Source organism: Juglans microcarpa x Juglans regia, chromosome 8D, assembly GCF_004785595.1.
Source record: "Juglans microcarpa x Juglans regia isolate MS1-56 chromosome 8D, Jm3101_v1.0, whole genome shotgun sequence".
Taxonomy (NCBI): domain Eukaryota; kingdom Viridiplantae; phylum Streptophyta; class Magnoliopsida; order Fagales; family Juglandaceae; genus Juglans; species Juglans microcarpa x Juglans regia.
In genome coordinates, this window is record NC_054608.1 from 13,603,304 (window position 1) to 13,624,373 (window position 21,070).

The 21,070-nt window shown below is 38.8% G+C and overlaps 1 protein-coding gene across 1 annotated transcript; it reads right to left on the reverse strand.

The window, feature by feature from the left end:
• Positions 1-14,970: 14,970 nt before the first annotated feature.
• Positions 14,971-19,553, reverse strand: LOC121242647 (proteasome subunit alpha type-1-A-like). The gene is made up of 2 exons (XM_041140557.1): positions 19,053-19,553; positions 14,971-15,724 (listed from the first exon to the last, which is right to left on the reverse strand). The coding sequence occupies exons 1-2, from the start codon at positions 19,401-19,403 to the stop codon at positions 15,236-15,238; spliced, it is 840 nt and encodes a 279-aa protein (XP_040996491.1). The 5' UTR covers positions 19,404-19,553; the 3' UTR covers positions 14,971-15,235.
• Positions 19,554-21,070: the final 1,517 nt, after the last annotated feature.

Sequence of the window (21,070 nt, forward strand, 5' to 3'; positions counted from 1 at the left end):
TAAATCCGTGGCCTCTTATCCAATGTGATTAGATATATTTTTTGGATTATTTCTTGTGTATGCGCTGGACGATATATTGACTTGACAAAGATTCACTGTAGATGAGGTTCTATTAGATCCCAAAATTAACATCAACTTAGGATTTTGACTCCTGATCATTTTGCTAAAAGTCATTAAGTTCAGCTGCACGGAGATGAAATCTTAAATGAACTGCTTTCCCCCAATCCCAGTACAAATCAAAAGTCAATAAAATAATCCTGACAAAATCATGTAGATGAAGCTAAACTAGAGGTAAACTCATTAAGGAACCATCTCGGTTCAACTTATCTTCCCATCTCGCATATCCAAGAGTCAAGAAATGGTGGAATTAAAGAAAAGTGCTTAAACCAAATTAAATATATAAGCATAAAGTCCAGTTTGGTAACAAGTTTGTGTATGATTTCATTGGATAAACCCAGAATAGTTTGGTTGCAAAGTCATTTGTTCAAATTACTAGTCATAAACCAGCACGATCTGCAACTGTGACTAAGTTTTTTAGATAAAGAGATCCTACAAAAGTATAAAGAATATGAATCAAGAATTGACGGACGAGTGTCTCCTAGCTCTCGTTGAGGAGTTTTTCTTGCCTTAGGCAAGGTGTGTCTCCTAGTTTTTTTTTTTTTTTTTTTCAAACTGGAGAGGATAGGTAGTAGGGATGGCTGAGGATTTACTACAAAGGTGGAGCAACCTGAGACTTACAGTCCTATGGAGGCTGAGCAGTGTGAAGTTCTCGTTGATATTCCAGTCGAGGACACGGTGGTCAGGCGTGGTAAACTCTGCCTATTGGTCTTTTGGTGGCAGGTAAGATGGTTAACAAGGAGGATTTCTAGTCCACTATGCTCAAAGTTTGGAAGCCAAGGGGAGAGGTGCAATTTCAACGTATTGGTGCTAATTTGTTTCTCATTGAATTCAGCAATACACTTGACATGGATCGAGTGAGGATGGGTAGGCCTTGGACTTTTGACCACAATCTTCTATGCTTAAAGGAGTTTAATGGTTTGGTTGCACCAAAGGACTATGTTTTTGACAGAGAAATCATGTGTATTCAATGCCATAATGTTCCTCTTGGTCGCATGACAAGGGCAGTGGGGGAAAGAATTGGCAGCATGGTTGGAGAAGTAGTAAGAGTGGATGCGGATACTGATGGGGTGGGTTAGGGCCCTTTTTCTGAGAGTCCAAGTGGAGGTTAGTCTGGTGAAGCCCTTAATGAGAGGCTTTCTCTGAATGACCTAAAAGTTTGGATTCCTCTTATGTACGAGAGACTACCTGCTTTTTGTTTCCATTGTGGCATTATTAAACATGATGCCTCTAAGTGTTCCGGAAGTGGTGAGAAGAAAACTCTGCATGGTGGACATGCAAGCCAATATTGTGCATGGCTACGTGCCCCCATGCACAATGCTGGAGTTAGGGGTCCTAGAGGTGACAAGAGGAGTTCTTCTCCCCTGCGATCTCCATGGTCAAGAAGCAGTGTTGATGGTGATGACGTGGACAAGGAGCAGATGGGAAAAGGTAAGTCTTCTTTTGTTCTAGATATGGTGCCAGATTCTCAGGGTCAAGATTCTAATTTGGGGGAGAATCTGGGATTTTTCCATTTTCGAAAAGGGGAGAAAATCTTGGGGAGTACAGATGTGATGGATATTTGCCTTTTTTTTGGGGGGGGGGGGGGGGGTGATGGATAGTTTGCAAATTCTGCAATGCATGCTGGCACTTTTAATTTGTCTCCCATGATTCCTGCTGGTGACATCAAGGTACTTGCAAGGACAGTTAAGAAAGTGTTTGTTGCCCTTTCTCATGATTCTGTTGGGGATACTCAGATGTTGTTTAATGATGGATCCAGTAAGGGTAAGGCTGCTACAAAGACTAAATCTTGGAAGAGAAGGGCTAGAGTTGTGCATGGTTCAGTGATGGTTTCTGATTCTAGTGGAAGTGGTTCTGCTTCAGGTGCAACTCATGTTTTGAAAAAAGAAAGGCTTAATAGTAAGAGGAAGGTGAGTGAGAGAGTTGCAGCTAAAAAGTGACTTAAAAATGGATTGTGTTTAGTGGATGAGAGCTCTACTAATTTGGCAGTGGCTGGTCCCCAACTTTGCCATTCCCAATGAGTCTCCTTCGTTGGAATTGACGAGGGCTTGGAAACCCTCAGACAGTTCGAGTCTTTAGATCTTTGACTAAGGAAAAGTGTCTCAGCTTGATCTTTCTTATGGAGACCAAGTGTTCAAAGAAGAGGATTGAGATGGTTAAGCAATCATGGAAGTTTGATAGCTATTTGGTGGTGGACAAGAAGGGTGGTAGTGGAGGCCTGGCCATGTTATGGAGGAATTCCATTGAGGTGGAGCTTGTCAATTACTCGAGGTGGCATATCAGTGTTACCATTACCGAGAAGGCCTTGGGGACTAGGTGGATGGTTACTAGGTGGAAGGCCTTCTCATCCAACTACCTTTAAGAGGTATAGAAGTTGGGAGTTGCTTGCTTCCTTAAAACCTAATACTGCCATTCCATGGGTTTGTTTGGGGGATTTCAATGAACTTATTAGCCACGATGAGAATGTGGGGATACTGCCTAGGCCTTATAGGCAGATGGAGGCCTTTAGAGAAGTTCTTAAGTTTTGCTCTCTAGGCTCTGTTGACACAAAAGGCCAAAGGTTTACTTGGTCTAATAAGAGGAGTGAGAGACATTTTGTGAAGGAGAGGATTGATAGAATGGTGGCCAACTCTAAGTGGAATGCTATTTTTTCGAATGTTGTTTGCTATGCTCTTCCGGCAGTGAGATCTAACCATTCCCCATTGCATTTATAGCTGTCCAATCCAGTTATCAGTTGGAGGGGTACTCAAGACATATTTAGATTTGAAGCAGCTTGGCAGCTTCAAGAGGAATGTGCCAACATTATTCAAACAACATGGGTGAGGCCTTGTGGAGGTGATGATGCTGGCTCCATTCTCAGGCATAGACTCGCAAATCGTGCTGCTGGTTTGAAGTAGTGGAACTCTACTAAGAAGAAGATGAACATAGATGGCTTAAGAGGGAAAAAATTTAGCAGCACTACAAGACACTATGATGGGAATCATTCTCAAGTTATTGGCCAACTTCAGTGTGAGGTGGAAGGAGCTTTGGCTGAGGAGGAACTAAAATGGAAGCAGAGGGCTAAGCAACACTGGTTGCAGCATGGTGATAGGAACACTCGATTTTTCCATATGCAGGCCAATCAGAGGAGGAAAAATAATGTCATTCATCAGATCCTTGACAATAATGGTTTTATGGTTACTGACAAGGACCAAATAGGAGCTGTTTTCTCAGGTTTCTACTCTCAGCTATTACCTCTTCTAATCCTTCTGATTTTAGTGAATGCCTACAGGGAATGTCCTCAAAAGTCACTGCTGCAATGAGCTCTAGGTTGTTGTTTAGATTCACAGAAGAGGAAGTGAAGACTGTTGTGTTCCAGATGAAGCCATTGGGGTCCCCAGGTCCCGATGATTTCCCTACATAGTTTTATCAATCCAACTGGGACTCTCTCGGTAAGGACACATGCAGATTTGTCTTGAACATTCTCAATCATAGTGGTTCTCTTGAGAGTGTGAATGATACTTTTATAACACTAATTCCCAAAGTCAAAGATCCTAAGAGGGTGACAGATTGAAGGCCCATAAGCCTTTGCAATGTGTGCTATAAAATTGTTGCTAAGGTGTTGGTTAATAGGCTCAAAGTTGTTTTACTTGAGATCATTTCTATGAACCAAAGTGCATTTGCCCTAGGTAGGATGATAACAGATAATGTGATTGCTGCTTATGAGACTCTTCATTCAATGAATTCTAGGATGACTGGTAAGGCTGGTTATATGGCTCTAAAGTTGGACATGAGTAAAGTTTATGACAGGGTGAAATGGAGATTTCTTAAGTCTATTATGGAAAGGTTGGAGTTTGCTGCCAAGTGGATTTCTCTTGTGATGGAATGCATCTCCTCAGTGTCCTATTCTTTGTTGCTAAATGGAAAGGTTAGATCTGCTTTCATCCCTACTCAAGGCCTTAGGCAGGGAGATCCCCTTTCTCTCTATCTCTTCATCATTTGTGCTGAGGCTTTATCTAATACGCTACATCAAGCAGAAGCAAAATGGATCATTTTGAGTGTGCATAGTAGAGGACCAATTTGTATCAGTCATTTCTTCTTTGCAGATTATAGTCTCATTTCCTACAAGGCCAACTCACTAGAATGGAGTATGATCCTTTTTTATCTTGGAGGTCTATGAGAATGCATCTGGTCAAATGCTTAATAAAGAGAAGATATCAATCCATTTTAGCAGAAATACTCCTAGTGATGTGCAAAGGACAATTTTGAGAATCTCAAGCATTAAATCTACTGGTTATTTTGAGAAGTAACTTGATTTACCTGTTATGATTGGGAAATCAAAAGCTAGAGCTTTTCACTCACTCATTGATAGGATTTGGTCTCGAGTGACCAACTGGAGGACTAACAGTTTGTCTGTTGCAGAAAATGAAATCTTGCTTAAGGCAGTCCTTCAAGCCATTCCAACTTATACAATGGGCATTTTTCTGCTGCCTAATTCCAAAACCCAAAGGCTTAATAAGCTGATGAGGAAGTCTTGGTGGGTTTTAATGAGGACAGTTCAAAGATTCAGTAGCTTAAGTGGGATCAACTCAGCAAGTCTAAGGATAGTGAGGGCCTTGGTTTTAGAGACTTCAAGAGTTTTAATCTAGCCATGTTGGCAAAACAAACTTGGCGTATGTTGCTACATCTCGACTCTCTTACAGTAAGGATTATTAAGTAGAAGTATTTCCCTAGTGGGGAGTTGCTGGGGGCAAAGTTGGGGTTTAGACCATCCTTTTTGTGGAGGAGTCTTGCGGTAGGTTTGGGTCTGTTGAAGGAGGGCCTTTTGTGGAGGATTGGAAATGGGCAACATGTGAGGATTTGGGATGATAGGTGGCTCTCTATTCCTCATTCTTATATGATCAATTCTCCTCAACCTGCTAATGTGGGTTACAGGAGGGTTGCTGATCCTTTTGATCCTAATCTGAAACAGTGGAAGGAAGAGGTTCTTAGATAGTTATTCAGTGATTTTGAAATTCAGCTTATCAAAGCTGTCCTAATGAGTATTGGCAGTAGAGAGGATCAACTAGTATGGAAGGGCACTACTAATGGGCTTTTCTCAATTAGAAGTGCCTATCACCTGCATAGAGATATACTTGTAAGAACAAGAGGGGGCCCTTCTTAGAATGGAGTGCTGTGCAAGCTTTGGAAATCTATATGGCAGCTGCAAGTTCCAAAAGCTGTTAGAATGTTTATTTGGAAAGCATGTAATGAAGCCTTACCCACGATGGCCAATTTACACAGAAGGAAGGTGGTGGCAATTGACTTATGCCCCATCTGTTAGTGTGCTAGTGAGAGTGTATGCTGTTGAGTACTGTGGAATCTAGTCCACACCGCTCGAGCGGAGTCTCTAGCCGCTCGAGCAGAGGCAAGTTAGAGAGTTTGCTCAAGACAGCTCGACAGTGAGCTCAAACAGATGCAAGTTAGAGAGTTCGCTAGACACTATTCAACAGACTGCTTGAGCGGACACAAGTCAGAGAGTTCGCTCAAAGAGCTGCTCGACACATGGCTCGAGCAGTTGCAGAAAATAGATTCGCTCAATGCGGGCTCGATACCCCACTCAAGTGAACATCGCTATTATACAGATTTTAGGGTTTCTCCGCCGTTTCACTATATATATGTTATTTTGTAACATAAGGTCGTATGGTGTGTGAGTAGTAGACACCCCAAAGTGTATTATGATTCCTCAAGTAATAAAAATCATCTGCAGCTCCCATGGACGTAGGCAATTTACAAAACCACGTAAATCATGTGTCGTGTGTGATTAATTGATTGTCTCTTTCATGTTTACTTTTACTTTATTGTCATTGTTTTTCACAACAATTGGTATCAAGAGTCAAGGTTCGGGTTTGAGGAAAAACGATGGCTGGAGAATAAGTGAAGCTATCAGGGATCAAGAAGTTCAGTGACATGGATTATGGATATTGGAGGATGCAGATAGAGGACTACCTCTATGGGAAAAGACTTCATCTTCCATTGTTGAGATCCACAGTTGTCTTCTTAATGAAAAGTCGTCAGCAAATAACAATGTATGCTTAATGAAAAAGTTATTCAATTTGAAGATGGCAGATGGTACGTCTGTTATACAACATCTGAATGATTTTAATACTATCACAAATCAATTGTCTTCTATTGAAATTGAATTTGATAATGAGATACGTGCATTGATACTATTGGTCTCATTGCCAAATAGTTGGGAAGCCATGAGAATTGCTGTCAGTAATTCTGCCGGTAAATCAAAGTTGAAATATGATAATATTCGTGATTTGATTTTGGCTGAGGAGGTGCACAGGAGGGATTTAGGGATTCAGGCAAGACCTCGGGTTCGAGTTAAGCACTGAATGTTGATTCTCGAGAGAGATCAGAAGACATGAACTGTAATATCCCGTATTTTTAGTGTATTTGTTTTTAGTGAAGGTTTATTTTAATTGATTTAAATATTATTTTTCTTGTTTTAAAATTTATCGAATTTCACGTTGGATTTATTTTATTAATATTGAGTTGCAATATTTTTAATTGGCTTTTATTTATTTTTTTTATTGTGCCTTTTTCTTTTGTTGGACCCTTCTATTTTTCGGATTGGGCTTGTTGGAGTGTCTTTTTTTTTTTTTTTTTTGGCCCAACCCATTTTGGTCCCCAGCCCATGAAGCCACGAACCACTTGATGTTCCATGTTTGGTGCCATGCACGTACGTGATCTTCGCATCTAGGGTTTCAGCAACCGCTCACTTTCTTTTGATCACAGAAACCACTCATATAAATATACATTTTTCATCTTATAACCTTTGAAAACTGCCCTTTTACCGTCTTTGCAACCAGCCGCAAGAACCACCCGGCCCTCCTAGTTCGGCGCCAATCTCCTCCCCACGCAAACGGCAACCACGGCTCCTCCTTGCACAACGTAAACCACAGTAGAACAGCCACTGCCTCCACATCCTGGAAACATCCAGCTACAGTAGCTCCATGCAGAACCGACGCAAACCGTGCATGCACTGCACCTCCACGGATCGCAGCATCACCTCACCATGCGCCACCTTCACTTGACCCTCACTAGAGCTCCAGCTCTTCCGCCGTACACCACTGCACCACCACCATATTACCGAGGACAACCACCTACAAAGTGAACTGAAAACTCCCCTGTTTTAGCCACTAAAAACATAGCATTTCACTTACCGCAACTCCTCCACGCCGGTTGCCTCAGCCTCAAGCAACATCACTGCCCAGCCATCGAGCTCACCTCTGTCGACCTCTGCCTAGCCCTTTTGGTCTGCCGCGCGCCACCTCAGGCTCACGGTGAGCTTCATTCTCTCTCTCGGGCCGAGCTCTCTCTCCGTCTCTCTTTCTCTTTTCTACGTAAGGTTCCTCTCTCTCTCTCATTAGCTGGTCTCTCTCTCTCTAACCAGTGTGCTGCCCCCCCCCCCCCCCACCACCATAAGCAACTACCCAGCTCGCCACCTTCGTGCCCCCCATCGCTCGATGAGTATGGCTCCATATGAAATTAATCTGTGATTTATGGACCTGTCTTTTTCCGAAAGGGGTCCTTTTGTGTTTTGTTTAATCCCTATAATACCCTTATATCAGACTAGCTATAGTTTAGCATGATTCGGTTTATATATATTAGTAGGTTTTGTTTTAAAATACAATATTTTTTTATAAAGGAATAGAGAAAGATTTGAGATTTTATTAGTGATAATATATAAATTTTAAGAAGTACATAGTATGTGCAAAATATTATTATGCAATTTAGAAATGACTTAGAGTATAATAGTGAGAGGGATTAAGTAAATATTGATGGTTTTAGAAATGATGATATTTTAGGAATTATGAGAATTTTAGGTTTTGTGGATTTAAAATAGGTTCTTTTAGTATTTTTAGGTTTAAATACCGAAATAAGTACTTGATTGGAAATTTACAGGAATTACTTGATTATTTTATAGGTGATGATTGTTAATTGTTTGACATATTTAAGGAAAATTCTGGAAGAGCTAAGAAGTCCAGGTAAGCGGGGTTCCTATGCTAGACTTTGCATACAAGAAATGAGATGAGGTCCTTTTTGGAAAATGTGCATGTTTTGTTATGAAAAAAATCTGAAAACAACCTCGGATATTTGTTCTACATTACTCATGAGATTCTGTTTAAGAAGAAATTATTTTCTGTCATGACTGGTGTAGACATGAGCTTATTTTTTTTTTGACTTTCTGTTTCTGAACTTTGAAAATAGAGCAAATATGAAATTTGTGCATAAATATTGCAAATATGGTTTGGATCTGTTTTGATTACGAAGATAATATGATTTTGTTCAGTACTCTGTTTGGATAAGATGTGATCTCTGAAAACATTTGGCATAACTCTTTGATTCCGAATTTGATTTTGTTTCCGTTCTGTTCAGTACGGCCCTGCCACAGGTTATAATAGTGGATACGGCCCAACCACGGGTAATAATAGTGGATACGGCCCAACCACGGGTAATAATAGTGGATACGGCACAACCATGGGTTATAATAGTGGATAGGACCCTGTCACGGGTTATAGTAGTGGTCTCTGTTTTGAGTGCACACCTTGGTGACAAAGTGATTTATGTTCTGCTTGGTTATCCGCAGATTGCACAACCCTACCACGGGGGTTATACATGGCTTTTGTTCTGATATGATGTTCTGATGATGATGATCATTTATGCTATGCCAAAATGATATTTTTGAATGAAATTATTTCTAAATTTTCGCTCTGATATTTTGATAACCTGTTTTGCTTCCGCACTCTGAAAATAAAAATATTTTGTTCTGCATTCTGATTTCTGTAAATGCTCATGTTTACACACTAGTATATGTCCTCTGCTTACTGAGTTATTGATAACTCACCCCTTATTTCCATATATTTTTTCAGACATTTTTTATGGTTCAACTGGAGAACAAGAGTAGGAAGTTTTAGCAAGTTGTGATGATCAAAGTGGAATAAGTATCTGAGGGTACAAGTGCTTATTTGAGAGTCGTAGTTAGTAAACTAATTTTATTATTCAGGTATTTTGATTTGATGAGTTAAGGAAAATTTCGCATTTTGAAGAATTTTTAAGTTTTGTTATTGAGATTCTCTTTATTGTCCCCATGGTGGAACTTAGATATTTGGATTGATTAAATGAATTAGCATTGTTTCGGATTTTTTCTGGCTTTTTACTTGTGTTATTTAAGTTGATTTTAGATTTAAGAGTTAACTCTTCAGACCTTCGAGATCGGGACGTTACATGAACTCAAACAGAGGCAGATCAAAATCAAAGAACAAGGGCAAGTGCAAGTTAAGACCTAGTCAACAGGCAATTTGTTGGAATTGTGGCAAATCTGACTGCATAAAGAAGAACTATAGAAATCCTAAGAAAACGGAAAATGATAGTACTAATGTGGTAACTGAGGAAATACAGGATGCATTATTACTTGCAGTTCATAGTCTAATTGATGACTGAATACTGGATTTAAGGGTTTCCTTCCACACATCTTCTCATCGGAAGATAATGTAAAATTATGTTGCAAGTGATTTTGGAAATGTGTACCTGGCTAATGGAGAAGCTTTGAACATAGTGGGGATGAGAGACATTGATATTGCACTCCCTAACAAGAACAAATGGACCTTGCAAAAGGTCAGACACATTCCTGAGTTGAAGAAGAAACTCATTTCTGTTGGGTAGCTCTATGATTGTAGCCATTCAATTGTGTTCTTAGATAGCACTTGGAAGGTCACTAAAGGGGCATTGGTACTAGCTCGGGGTAAGAAAACTGGTACACTCTATATGACTACTAGTTTGAATAATACTATTGATACTACCGTTGCAGAGAGCACAACAGATTTGTAGCATTACAGGCTTGGCCATATGAGTCAGAAGAGCATGAAAGAACTTTTGTCTAGAGGCAAGCTACCAAAACTGAAGTCAGTTGATCTCAGTATGTGTGAGAGTTACATTATGGGGAAACAAAAGAATGTCAATTTCTTGAAAAGTGGTAGAACATTGAAGACAAGAAAACTGGATCTTGTGCACACAGACGTGTGGGGACCTTCCCCTGTGGCATCCCTTGGAGGTTCTCGTTACTATGTCACGTTCATTGATGATCACAGTAAGAAGGTATGGGTTTATTTTTTAAAGCATAAATCTTATGTATTTAATGTGTTCAAAATTTGGAAGGTCATGATTGAGACAGGATAGACTTGAAGCTGAAATGTTTGAGGTATGATAATGGTGGTGAGTGCATTGATGGTGGGTTCAAGGAGTATTGTGCAGCTCTGGGTATCAGAATGAAGAAGACCATTCTTGGGACACCACAATAAAATGGAGTTGCTGAACGTATGAACAGAACCATAGATGAGCGTGCTAGAAGCATGAGCCTGCACGCTACCACCTACTTCTTAGGCAGATGCCGTCAGCACTATCGTCTACTTGATAAATAGAGGGCCATCAGTTCCATTGGATTGTAGATTGCCTGAGGAGGCTTGGAGTGGGAAATAGGTCAAATTTTCTCACCTTAAAACTTTTGACTATCTTTCTTACGTTCTTGTTGATTTTGATACTCGTAGTAAACTTAGGACTAAGTCAAAGAAATGTTATTTCATTGGCTATGGAGAAGAGGCATTTGGCTATCATTTCTGGGACAATCAGGATCGAAAAAATTATAAGAAGCAGGAATATGATTTTCAATGAGAAGATTGTGTACAAGGACAACTTCAGTACAATTGTTGATGCAGCTCCTCAGAAGTCCAAGTTCGTGAGATTGGATGACCTACCAGAGGCCACAATGCAGTGCAGAGATGTGAGTGACGGGGAGAGTGGGTTCGGTGCACCCATTCCTATTATTCCACAGTCAGATCCAAAGTCGTTCACTTCTACAGCTGTAGTTCGCAGGTCAGTTAGGACTATTCGTCCTCCATAGCATTTCTCACTTACTTTGAATTATATTCTGTTGACAGATAGTGGAGAATCGCAAAGTTACGAAGAAACCTTGTAAGAAGAAAATTCTAGTAAGTGGGAGCTGGCCATGAAGAATGAGATGGATTCCTTGTTAAAGGCTTTCAGCAGAAGCAGAGTATTGATTACTCTGAGACCTTTTCTCTAGTGGTGAAGATCACAACCATCAGGTTAGTACTGTCTATGGTTGCTACTGAAGATTTATTTCTTGAGCAGTTGGATGTGAAGAAAACTTTTCTTCATGTAGACCTTGAATAAGACATCTACATGCACCAACCTGAGGGGTTTGTAGTACAAGGAAAGGAATGTTCAGTTTGCAGTCTGAAGAAGAACTTGTATGGACTGAAACAAGCTCCTAGACAGTGGTACAAGAAATTTGACAGCTTTATGTGCAGTGCAGGGTATATCATATATCAGGCAGATCACTGTTGCTATGTTAGACATTTTGACAATTCTTACATTATTTTGCTACTGTATGTGGATGACATGCTTATTTTAGGGGCTAGTATTGATAAGATCAATAATTTGAAGAAGCAGATATCAGAGCACTTTGCAATGAAGGATTTGAGAGCTACAAAGCAAAACCTTGGCATGAGAATTGCTAGAGACAGAGTCAGAGGCACGTTGAGACTCTCGCAGGCTGAGTATGTGAAAAAGGTACTTAAAAGGTTCAATATGGACAAGGCCAAACCAGTTGACACACCCTTGGGCAGTCACTTCAGACTCAGCAAGGATCAGTCACCAAAGTCAGAGGAGGAACAAGATTACATGAGTAAGGTTCCTTATGCCTCAACTATTGGTTCACTTATGTATGTTATGGTTTGCATAGACCATATATTGCCCATGCAGTGGGAGTTGTAAGTAGATACATGAGTAATCCAGGAAAACAACATTGAGAAGCAGTGAAGTGGATTCTGAGGTACCTACAAGGCTCCTCAGAAACGTGCTTGTGTTTCTCAAGAGATAGCTCAGAGGTGCAAGGCTATGTTGATGTTGATTTAATTGAAGATACTGATAGCAGAAAGAGTATCATAGGATTTGTTTACACTCTAGGTGGTACTGCAGTTTCATGGGGTTCTAATCTACAGAAAATAGTTTCTTTGTCTATTACAGAAGCTGAGTACATTGCAGTATCAAAAGCTGCAAAGGAGATGATTTGGCTACAAGGCTTCTTGGAGGAATTAAGTAAAAAGAATTAGAATGGCACTCTCTACAGTGATAGTCAGAGTGTCATATTCCTTGTCAAGAATCCAGCATTTCATTTCAGGACTAAGCACATTCGGATCAGGTATCACTTTATATGATCATTGTTAGATGACGAACAGTTATTACTTGAGAAAATTTGTAGAAGTAAGAATCCTGCTAATATGTTGACAAAGGGTGTTACACTTGAGAAAATGAAGTTGTGCGCAACTTCAGTTTGGTCTTCTAGCATGAAGACAGGGTCAGTGATTTGTAAAAGTGGAGGATATCATGGTTGAGTCAGAGGGCGACACAGTGGGTGTACCAGTCACCAAGTGGGAGAATTGTTGAGTACTATAGAGTCTGGTCCACAACGCTCGAGCGGAGTCTCTCTATTATGTAGATTTTAGGGTTTCTCCGCCGTTTCACTATATATATGTTATTTTGTAACATATGGTCGTACAATGTGTGAACAGTAAACGCCCTAAAGTGTATTGTAATTCCTCAAGTAATAAAAATCTTCTGCAGCTCTCGTGGACGTAGGCAATTTGCTGAACCACGTAAATCTTGTGTCGTGTGTGATTGATTGATTGTCTCTTTCGTGTTTACTTTTACTTTATTGTCATCGTTTTTCACAACACAAGCCATGTTCTATGGTCTTATGCTGTTGCAAAGGATGTTTGATCTCAAGGGTGCAAGAAAGTACAGAAGTTGAGCTTGGAGGGCCATACTTTTCAAGATGTTTGGCAGGTCCTTGTTGACAAGTTAGATCACGAAGAACTCCAGGAGGCTGCTATGATCTCTCGGCAGATTTGGACCAGGAGGAATAACTTTGTGCATGATAAAGGCTTTCAGCATCCTAATTTGCTTGTCAGAGGTGTCAGGAATGATTTGGTCCTCTTTCACAGCCAACAGGCATCTTAGATATTAGGTTCCAAAAGCACAAGCACTTCACAGCAGCAGAATTGGGTGAAACCACCTAACCGGTGTTAGAAGCTCAATTGGGATGTAGCTGTCAGGGGGGGGAAGGGGGTGGTGTGATTGGCTTAGGGGCTATTATCAGGGATAGTGTAGGCAGACCACTTGGAACTCTCAGAGCTAGAAGATCCTTGAGCTTGAGCCCTTTCAGTGGGAAGGCATATGCCTTGATGATGTGAGTTATATTCTACAAGGAGATTGGTATTCCTAACTTTATACTTGAAGGAGACGCTTTGCAGGTGGTCAATCCGCTTAAGGATTCAAGACTTGATTGGAGCTATGGTGGCCTGTTGATTGCAGACACTAGGAAATTGCAGCAATCCTTTGCAGATTGGGCTGTTGCTCACACAAGCAGGGAGAATAACAAGGCTGGTCTTATGTGTGGTGAGGATTTGTATGACATAGAAGAAGTCCCTTAGTGCATTTATCAAATTGTATGTGATGAGATGATGCAACTCCTTTTGATTAATAAAGTCAGTCTTTAAAAAAAAAAGGAATATGAATCAAATGTCACCTGCATTCTGTACAAATTGGCTAAAACAACATTCAACTGAAGTTTCAAATAAATATAACTGGTATTATAGAACTAAATAATAAATTAGTATTTATTTTCTCTATTTTCATGTGATTGTGTTTCTTTCGCTCCTAAGAAGAGATGAATAAATAATGAAGTAAAGAAAAATAATAATATTTTAATCATATAGAGTGAAGATAGTTAATTCAATGCAAAGAGTACTGCATATAGGTTATGCAAACTAGAAAAAGTGACTTCATTTAGTTAAATTTGGCAGTCTTTACAAAAACAAATGGCCAATGCTCATATAGCTTTCTTTTAGGACTATTTTCTCCAAGTAACATACACCTTATAATTATGATAAATTGATCTCTAGAATACAATGAAGTTGAGAAAATAAAAAATAATAATAATAATTAGTCATGGCGGTCGGCCATCATCACCAACTACTTTCGGGGATGATGACCGACCGCCCCTAGTACCACTAGGCTAATTGCATTCATCCTAAAAGGCAGGAGACTCATGGCCAAAATCCTGGATCTATTAACCATGAAAATCAACATGACTATGACTTGTAGGGTGACCTCCCTCTTTGTGTATGGTCGCCATAATCCAACTTTTAACTTCTTGTTATCACTCTGTTTATCTTTCCTCTCCCCCCCCCCCCTCCTCCCCCCGCGGCTCCCCTTCTCTTATTTTTTCCTCCTCCTCTTTCTTTTTCTTTTTTGACGAATAAATATTATATTTGTTGAAAACTAAACACTCAACAATGCAACTGGCATAAATAGATTTTTACGCATTTTTTCCAATTTATTATTATTAATGTTATTGCCTTATAGATGATGCATAACACTAAGAATTTCATTTGTTCTTTTCGATAAAATTTGATGTTACTACAACCTCAAGTTTAGGTTGGAGAGCGTAAACTCTAAATTGCATGGATGCTCACTCATAAAAATGTGGCATTTGGCACGTTAGAAGAGGAAATGTAGAGAAATGTGTTCATTCTAATTTTGTTATCCTTACATCAAGCATGCGACTTCATATATTTTAAGTTGTTTGCACCCAAGAGTTCAGATCTAGAGTTAACAAACCAGTAGTGAGAGAGGGGGGGGGGGGGGGGGGGGGGGGAGGGGGAGATAAAGCCTCTTGCTCTTAAACAGCACCCGTAGAAACTTGAAAGGTTAGCAATTAGCACTACATAATACACAACGGTAGGGAAACATAACCAGTTAAATATCACCAATAAGTTCATGACGTCTGGAAGTATAAACGAAAACTGTAAATCTAAGTTCACCAGGGGCTACCATTTAAGTGTTTGAACTGATTATGAGGCAAAGATAAATTTGCACGCCTGAGAAAAAACAAGAGAAGGTTTTCCATGGTGCCATCCAAATTTTTATGTTGTTTCTGCATACAAATTGCCAGAAAACCTTGGCTGAAGACAAAGTAGACGATGGCTGGTTCTTGAATCTTGCATCCTCACAAATCCATTGGAGCCACACCTTGATCAGCGGCAGCACTCTGGTCAGGAACATCGCCTTGATCTGGTGCAACACCCTCACCAGCATCAGCATCAGGTTCCGCATTCGGACCCTCTTCCTCTGCCACAAGCTCAAATGTATCAATCAATTTCTGTACAGTTTCCTGATCCAATATATGGAATGGCTCTCCAACTCCCAGTACAGAAATTGTGCATATGGAGCTCCTGAGCTTCTCTCCCTGCAAAGTTTCCCTTGTTGCAATAAGTGCATCTCTGATGAGATCTTCACGTGAAGAGTCTGTGAAGTTCTCAAACCTGCGTTCCAAGTAGGTCTTTGCAGCTTGTGAACGGGACCCAATGGCGAAAGCCTGGTACTCAAAGTAGTTACCGCTTGGGCAGTTGTAATAAAGGTGAGCTCCAGATTCGTCTAAACCACCTACCAGCAGACCAACACCAAAGGGCCGTTTCCATGAGCGTTGTGTGCAAACCTGCCACCCAAAATCTAGTTACAGATGCAAAATAGCTTCTCTTACCCCAAAAGAAAAAAGAGAGAGAGGAATAGCTTCTCATGCAGCAAGCATGGAACATAAATTTCTCTCTTTTTTTTTTTTTTTTTTTTTTCCATGCCATTACACAGCCATCCACTCATATAGATGTTGAATAATCCATACTCCGCACCCATTCATAGACCATTAGATTACAATTATGGCATACCACATGATAGAAATCAACCACAGATACTAACAGCAAAGGCATATATAGTATTTGCAGCAATAGTACCAAACTTCCAGCAAACATTAAAAACTAAGACAAGACATGGGTATTTACGACAAAGAATTGTCCAAATAGCTGGTGATTGCATAGTTCCTTAACGTGAACAAACACATTACCCAACTCAAGGAGAAAAAAAATGGTGTACCCCATGACATTAATAGAAGCCGAAGTTGAAGTAATTAACTACAAGACTACTCACTACAAAACTCAGGAAAGAGATAAAAATAGAGGAGCAAAGCTGAATTCATTTCTCAGCAAATTTTGACACCTTAACTTAGGTAAATCACTCTAATTTAATAGTCAACCCTCAATTCATTTCTCAGTGTTGGAGATATAGTTATTTTATTATAGCTATCGAGATCACGACTAGCTGATGTAGTACCCAAATCCAAAGTATAATACAGTCGTGCTATGCATGTTATGTACCTTAAGACAAACGACTTTTTGCAAGTCAGTTTCATTTTGATTCTTCCCAAATAGAACCAAATTACATTGCAAAAACAATAGTATGCCTCTGTTATGATCACAACAATCCCTAGTATGCATTACTAGAGCTGCTTGTAACATTATTTGAAAGGAAAAAACATAAGGAGGTTCTCTTGCAACATGTTTTCAAATTTTCATAACATACCTCAATAAAATTCTAATTTATATGGTTTCCAGCTAAATTGATCTTAATAAATGGGCTGGCCCTAATGAAACATGATTGTCAACAAATCAAAAATGTTGAAACTAAGTACATGATTATTCCAGAATCACAAATGCAATACCCTGGGTTGAGTGAATATAGAAGGGTGGTGAATAATATCCCACATTGCCTAAGAGAGATACATTCTTTCCATCTATAATGATATTAAGGGGTTCCGACTGTAAATTTGATGATGTGACTTGGGCTTCCCTTAGGTCATTACATATGTTATTAGAGCCATCTAGTAAAGCCAATCATGAGATACTGGAGCACTATATGACATGGCATTGACTATTAAGAATTTAAGAGGGGGACTTTATAACACCCCAATCCCAAATGTGGAAAAGGAATAACTCACGTAGATTGGATAAGTTACAAAGGTAGTCGTGGATGCTAAGAGTCCATTTGGCAACACAACTGTTCTCAAGTATTCTTAGATATTTCCTTCCCCAACATCACCTAAATACAAAACACTTTTAATTTCAAATCTTCAACTTTTTCTTCTAATCATTACAACTTTCCCAAACTCCCAAAAAAACATAAAAAATAATACAACTTTTTCAAATTTCAAAACAAAAATAATATTAAAAAATTATATTCAAACAATTTTTTAACTTCATGATATTTTTATTCAACTTTTTCTCTATCCTTTTCTAAAACCTAATAAACATCTTAACTCAAACCATTTACTACTATTCATAGATATACTGAGATATTCTAAGTATCCAAATGGGCCCGGAGTCTCACTTTGGGTCTCAATTGGCTACTTACTAGGTGAATTGAAGACTTTATAAGTGATTTTAGGAAAAACTCAAATTGACTAATCTTTTCGGTATTAAAACATAGATGTGACTAATGCTTTAACTGATTCATTACAGCAAATATTAAACCACATCTAGCAAGCCTACGCGATTTCATACTGCCAACGCACATGAACACACTGACCAATGTTGTCTGGTCTGTCATATTCTAGTGGCTGGATGAGGTTCCTGTTTTCACGAAGCCAATACCATTGGTTTTATAGAAGTCTTGAAGGTCCATTTTCCTAAAACAACAGAACCGACTGAATAACTTGTGATTGAGTCTGACCACAAGTTGTTTACAAAGAGCCCAAGCTATGCAACTGACAGACAAAACAGCAGAGGCCCACTGACAGTGGGCCAATTCAGGTAATGTCATTGAAGAGATTAAACGACACCCAAACCCAAAGGCATCCAAATCGTCCCCCACCCAATAATGCGGTGTTCAATGGGTATGGAGTTTGGAACTAATGTTTTGTTTGAGCCCCTGAGGTCGTTGCAACCTGAAATCTTTGGCGCAGTGGCCAATTCAGGTGATTTCTTAAAGAGATTAAACTACACCTGAACCCAATGGAAAGCTAATCGTCCCCAACCCAGTAATCCGCGTTCAATGGGGATGGGGTTTTGAACTAAAGTTTTGTTTGGGTCACTGAAGTCCTAGCAATTAACTATGGTCTAGGATTCAACCTGAAATCTTTGGCACAGTCGTCAGCGTGATTTGGTTTATGATTTCCTATGATTGATGAGGTGAGCTTGGTGGTGGAAAGAGCTGCATCAACTTCAGCCAAACTGAGCAGTAACTCGAAACTAGCCTTGCAATCTAAATACATCTGACTTTGCCTCTAAGAATTTCAAAGCCAAATCAAACCCATCTTTTTTGCCATGTTCAAATATTCAGTATTCCTAAATTTTAAGAAAAAAAAAAAAAACTCATTTTTATGAGAGTTCTTACCGAGTATTGGATTAAAAGAAGTTCTGAAAGTTGGTTGAAAATGGCTAAATCAGTACCCACCAAACATTACCCCCGATATCTCTAATTAGAATAGAATATGAGTACTCAAACGTAGACGGCCACATGGTTTCTGAAACATATCAAAGTACAAATTTGGATTGTAAATCCCGTGCCTGAATGCATGATTTGACAGTATAGACAAAGTATTAATCTTCACCAAACCTCAGATGCAGTTAACCAACTAAAAGTGATCATTAACTTCCCATATGGGTGGAAAAGCAATCCGCTCCTAACTCAAAAACCAGAACCCTAACTTCAGTAATTCAATTGCTCATAAACTCTACAGGTTTCTTTGCGTTTCGAAAGTAAGATTCTCCATTATATTAGACCCAAGAACAGCCCAAAGTCACGCAAAACGGAGCTAACATTTAAGGTTTCTAGAGCCAAAACAACAAAAGCAAATAAAATATAGATTAAAGAAATTCCCAACATCCTGAACTCACCTGATACAAAAAAGGTAAGATTTCCCAACCATCACGAGCAAAAAACACACCTTGAAAAACAATTGACAACTGCAGGTTTTAGTGTGTTTTGTAACGCACCTGGGCCTTATCGGCAAGCTGAACTACGAGTCTACCCACCGGGAGCGGCGACTCGTAGTTGAAACTATGGTTAATGCACTCTGATCTCATGTAGCGGGATAGGACACGGCCGTCGGCGGTGAGTCCGGCAATGGCGACGCCGATGTGATCGTCGACCTTGAAGATCTTCTTCTGGTGGGAGGAGAGCTCGGAGTTGGCCTTGTTAACGCAGGCCAGGACAACATGGGTCTTGGATCGGAGCCCAATGGCCGCCGACCCTTGCTTCACCGCCTCCATCGCGTACTCCACCTGGAAAAGCCTCCCCGCCGGACTCCATGTCGTCACGTCCGTATCGTATTGATTCCGAAACATCCTTTTTACGTCGCCGTTTCTCTCTCTATTTCTCTGTGCTTAGAGGTTTTTTTTTCCTATTCTCTGTGAAAATGATTCGGTTTTGTCGAGTTTTATTGAGTTTTCTTTTCTTCTTCCTCAAGGCAGTGAAGAGAAGGCAGGGGTACCAGTTAATAAAAAGCACAATACTTTCTATAATAATGTTTTAAAAGGAAGGTTGTGTAATAAAAGTCTACGGGTGCAAATGGTCCGGTCCGCGACCGGACGGCGAAGGATGGGGATCGGACCGGATTGAACATCTAAAGGGATCGGATCGAATTGGTAGTTATCGATCCGGTTTGATCTAGTCTGTTCGGCTTAATTTTTTTATTTTTTTAAATAATTAATAAAAAAATTTATTTAAAATACTAAATTAAATTAAATGACTTATTAATATAGATTAAGTAACAAACTCAATAAAAAAATATTTTATATGATCAATGATAATAAATTAGATGAAAATTATATTATTAATTTATATAATTACTATATAATTAACTAATTGATATTATATATTAGTTAATTCATAGAATATTAACAAGTGTTAATAACATATTTAAAATTTTATATTGTTAATTGTGATAGGTTAGATAAAGATATATATAAAATATTGTTAATTTATAAAATATTAACAAGTACTAATAACATATTTAAAATTTTATATTGTTAATTGTACAATTATTATATATAAAATATTTTTTTTATTTTTCATTCGGTCTGGTCCGGTCCGGTCTAGAAAAATCTTAGACCGTGGACCGGACCCAAACTTTTCGATCCTCTAAAATGTGGACCGAGACCGACCAGACCAAGTCTTGGTCCGGTCCGGTCTGGACAGAAACGATCGGTTCGTTCGGTCCGACCGGACCGTTTATCACCCTTAAATAAAACTAATATCATTTTATAAAAATATCTTTATTTTATAATATGTATGATAAAAAATGTTATATATTTATCATTACTCACCAGTAAAAAGTGATGTACTTTACTTTTTATATTTGGTAAAATATTATTTTGGTTTTTGTGAACTTTTGCCGAAATCAATAGAAATGATTATCTCAAATAGAAACGCTTCGATTATAACAAAAAAAGAAAAATCACAAAAAAAATTATAAATTGATATAAAGTGGTTTGGACAGTGAGATGAGATAAATTAGTTTGTAAATAATAGTGAGATTATTAATTAAAATTAGATAAAATGATATGAGACGTCACCTCTATATCCAAACGGGCCCTAATGTTATAAAAGATGAATGTCATGCATTAGCCACTATTCACTCTCACACTACACAATTATATTTTTATTATAGGGTGTGGGATAGTGAATAGTGGCTGATGAGAATAATTTTTCTTCATGAAATATATTAAATTGTAAATTTATTTTTATTATAAAGTGAATTTAATATATAATATGAAATTATATTAGTTTATAAATACTTTTGTAAAATCTCTACGTAGCTGTAGCATTTTTCTATATCAAAATCTTTGAGATTAAGAACATAAAAGAGTCTCAAATTTCTACACCATTACCATTTTTCTTTGTGAGCTCAATTTCATGATTTGGTTGTTGGATTTTATTACTTTATTAATTAGGTTAATTCATCATATATTTTTAAAACAATTATTATATAGGTCTATGGAGTTTAAACTTT

Excerpts from the sequence above, each read along its gene's own strand:
- LOC121242647 (XM_041140557.1), bottom strand. The coding sequence starts at position 19,403 with ATGTTTCGGAATCAATACGATACGGACGTGACGACATGGAGTCCGGCG. Across the intron at positions 15,725-19,052 it reads AGCTTGCCGATAAGGCCCAG|GTTTGCACACAACGCTCATG; the intron begins GTGCGTTACAAA and ends TTTGGGTGGCAG.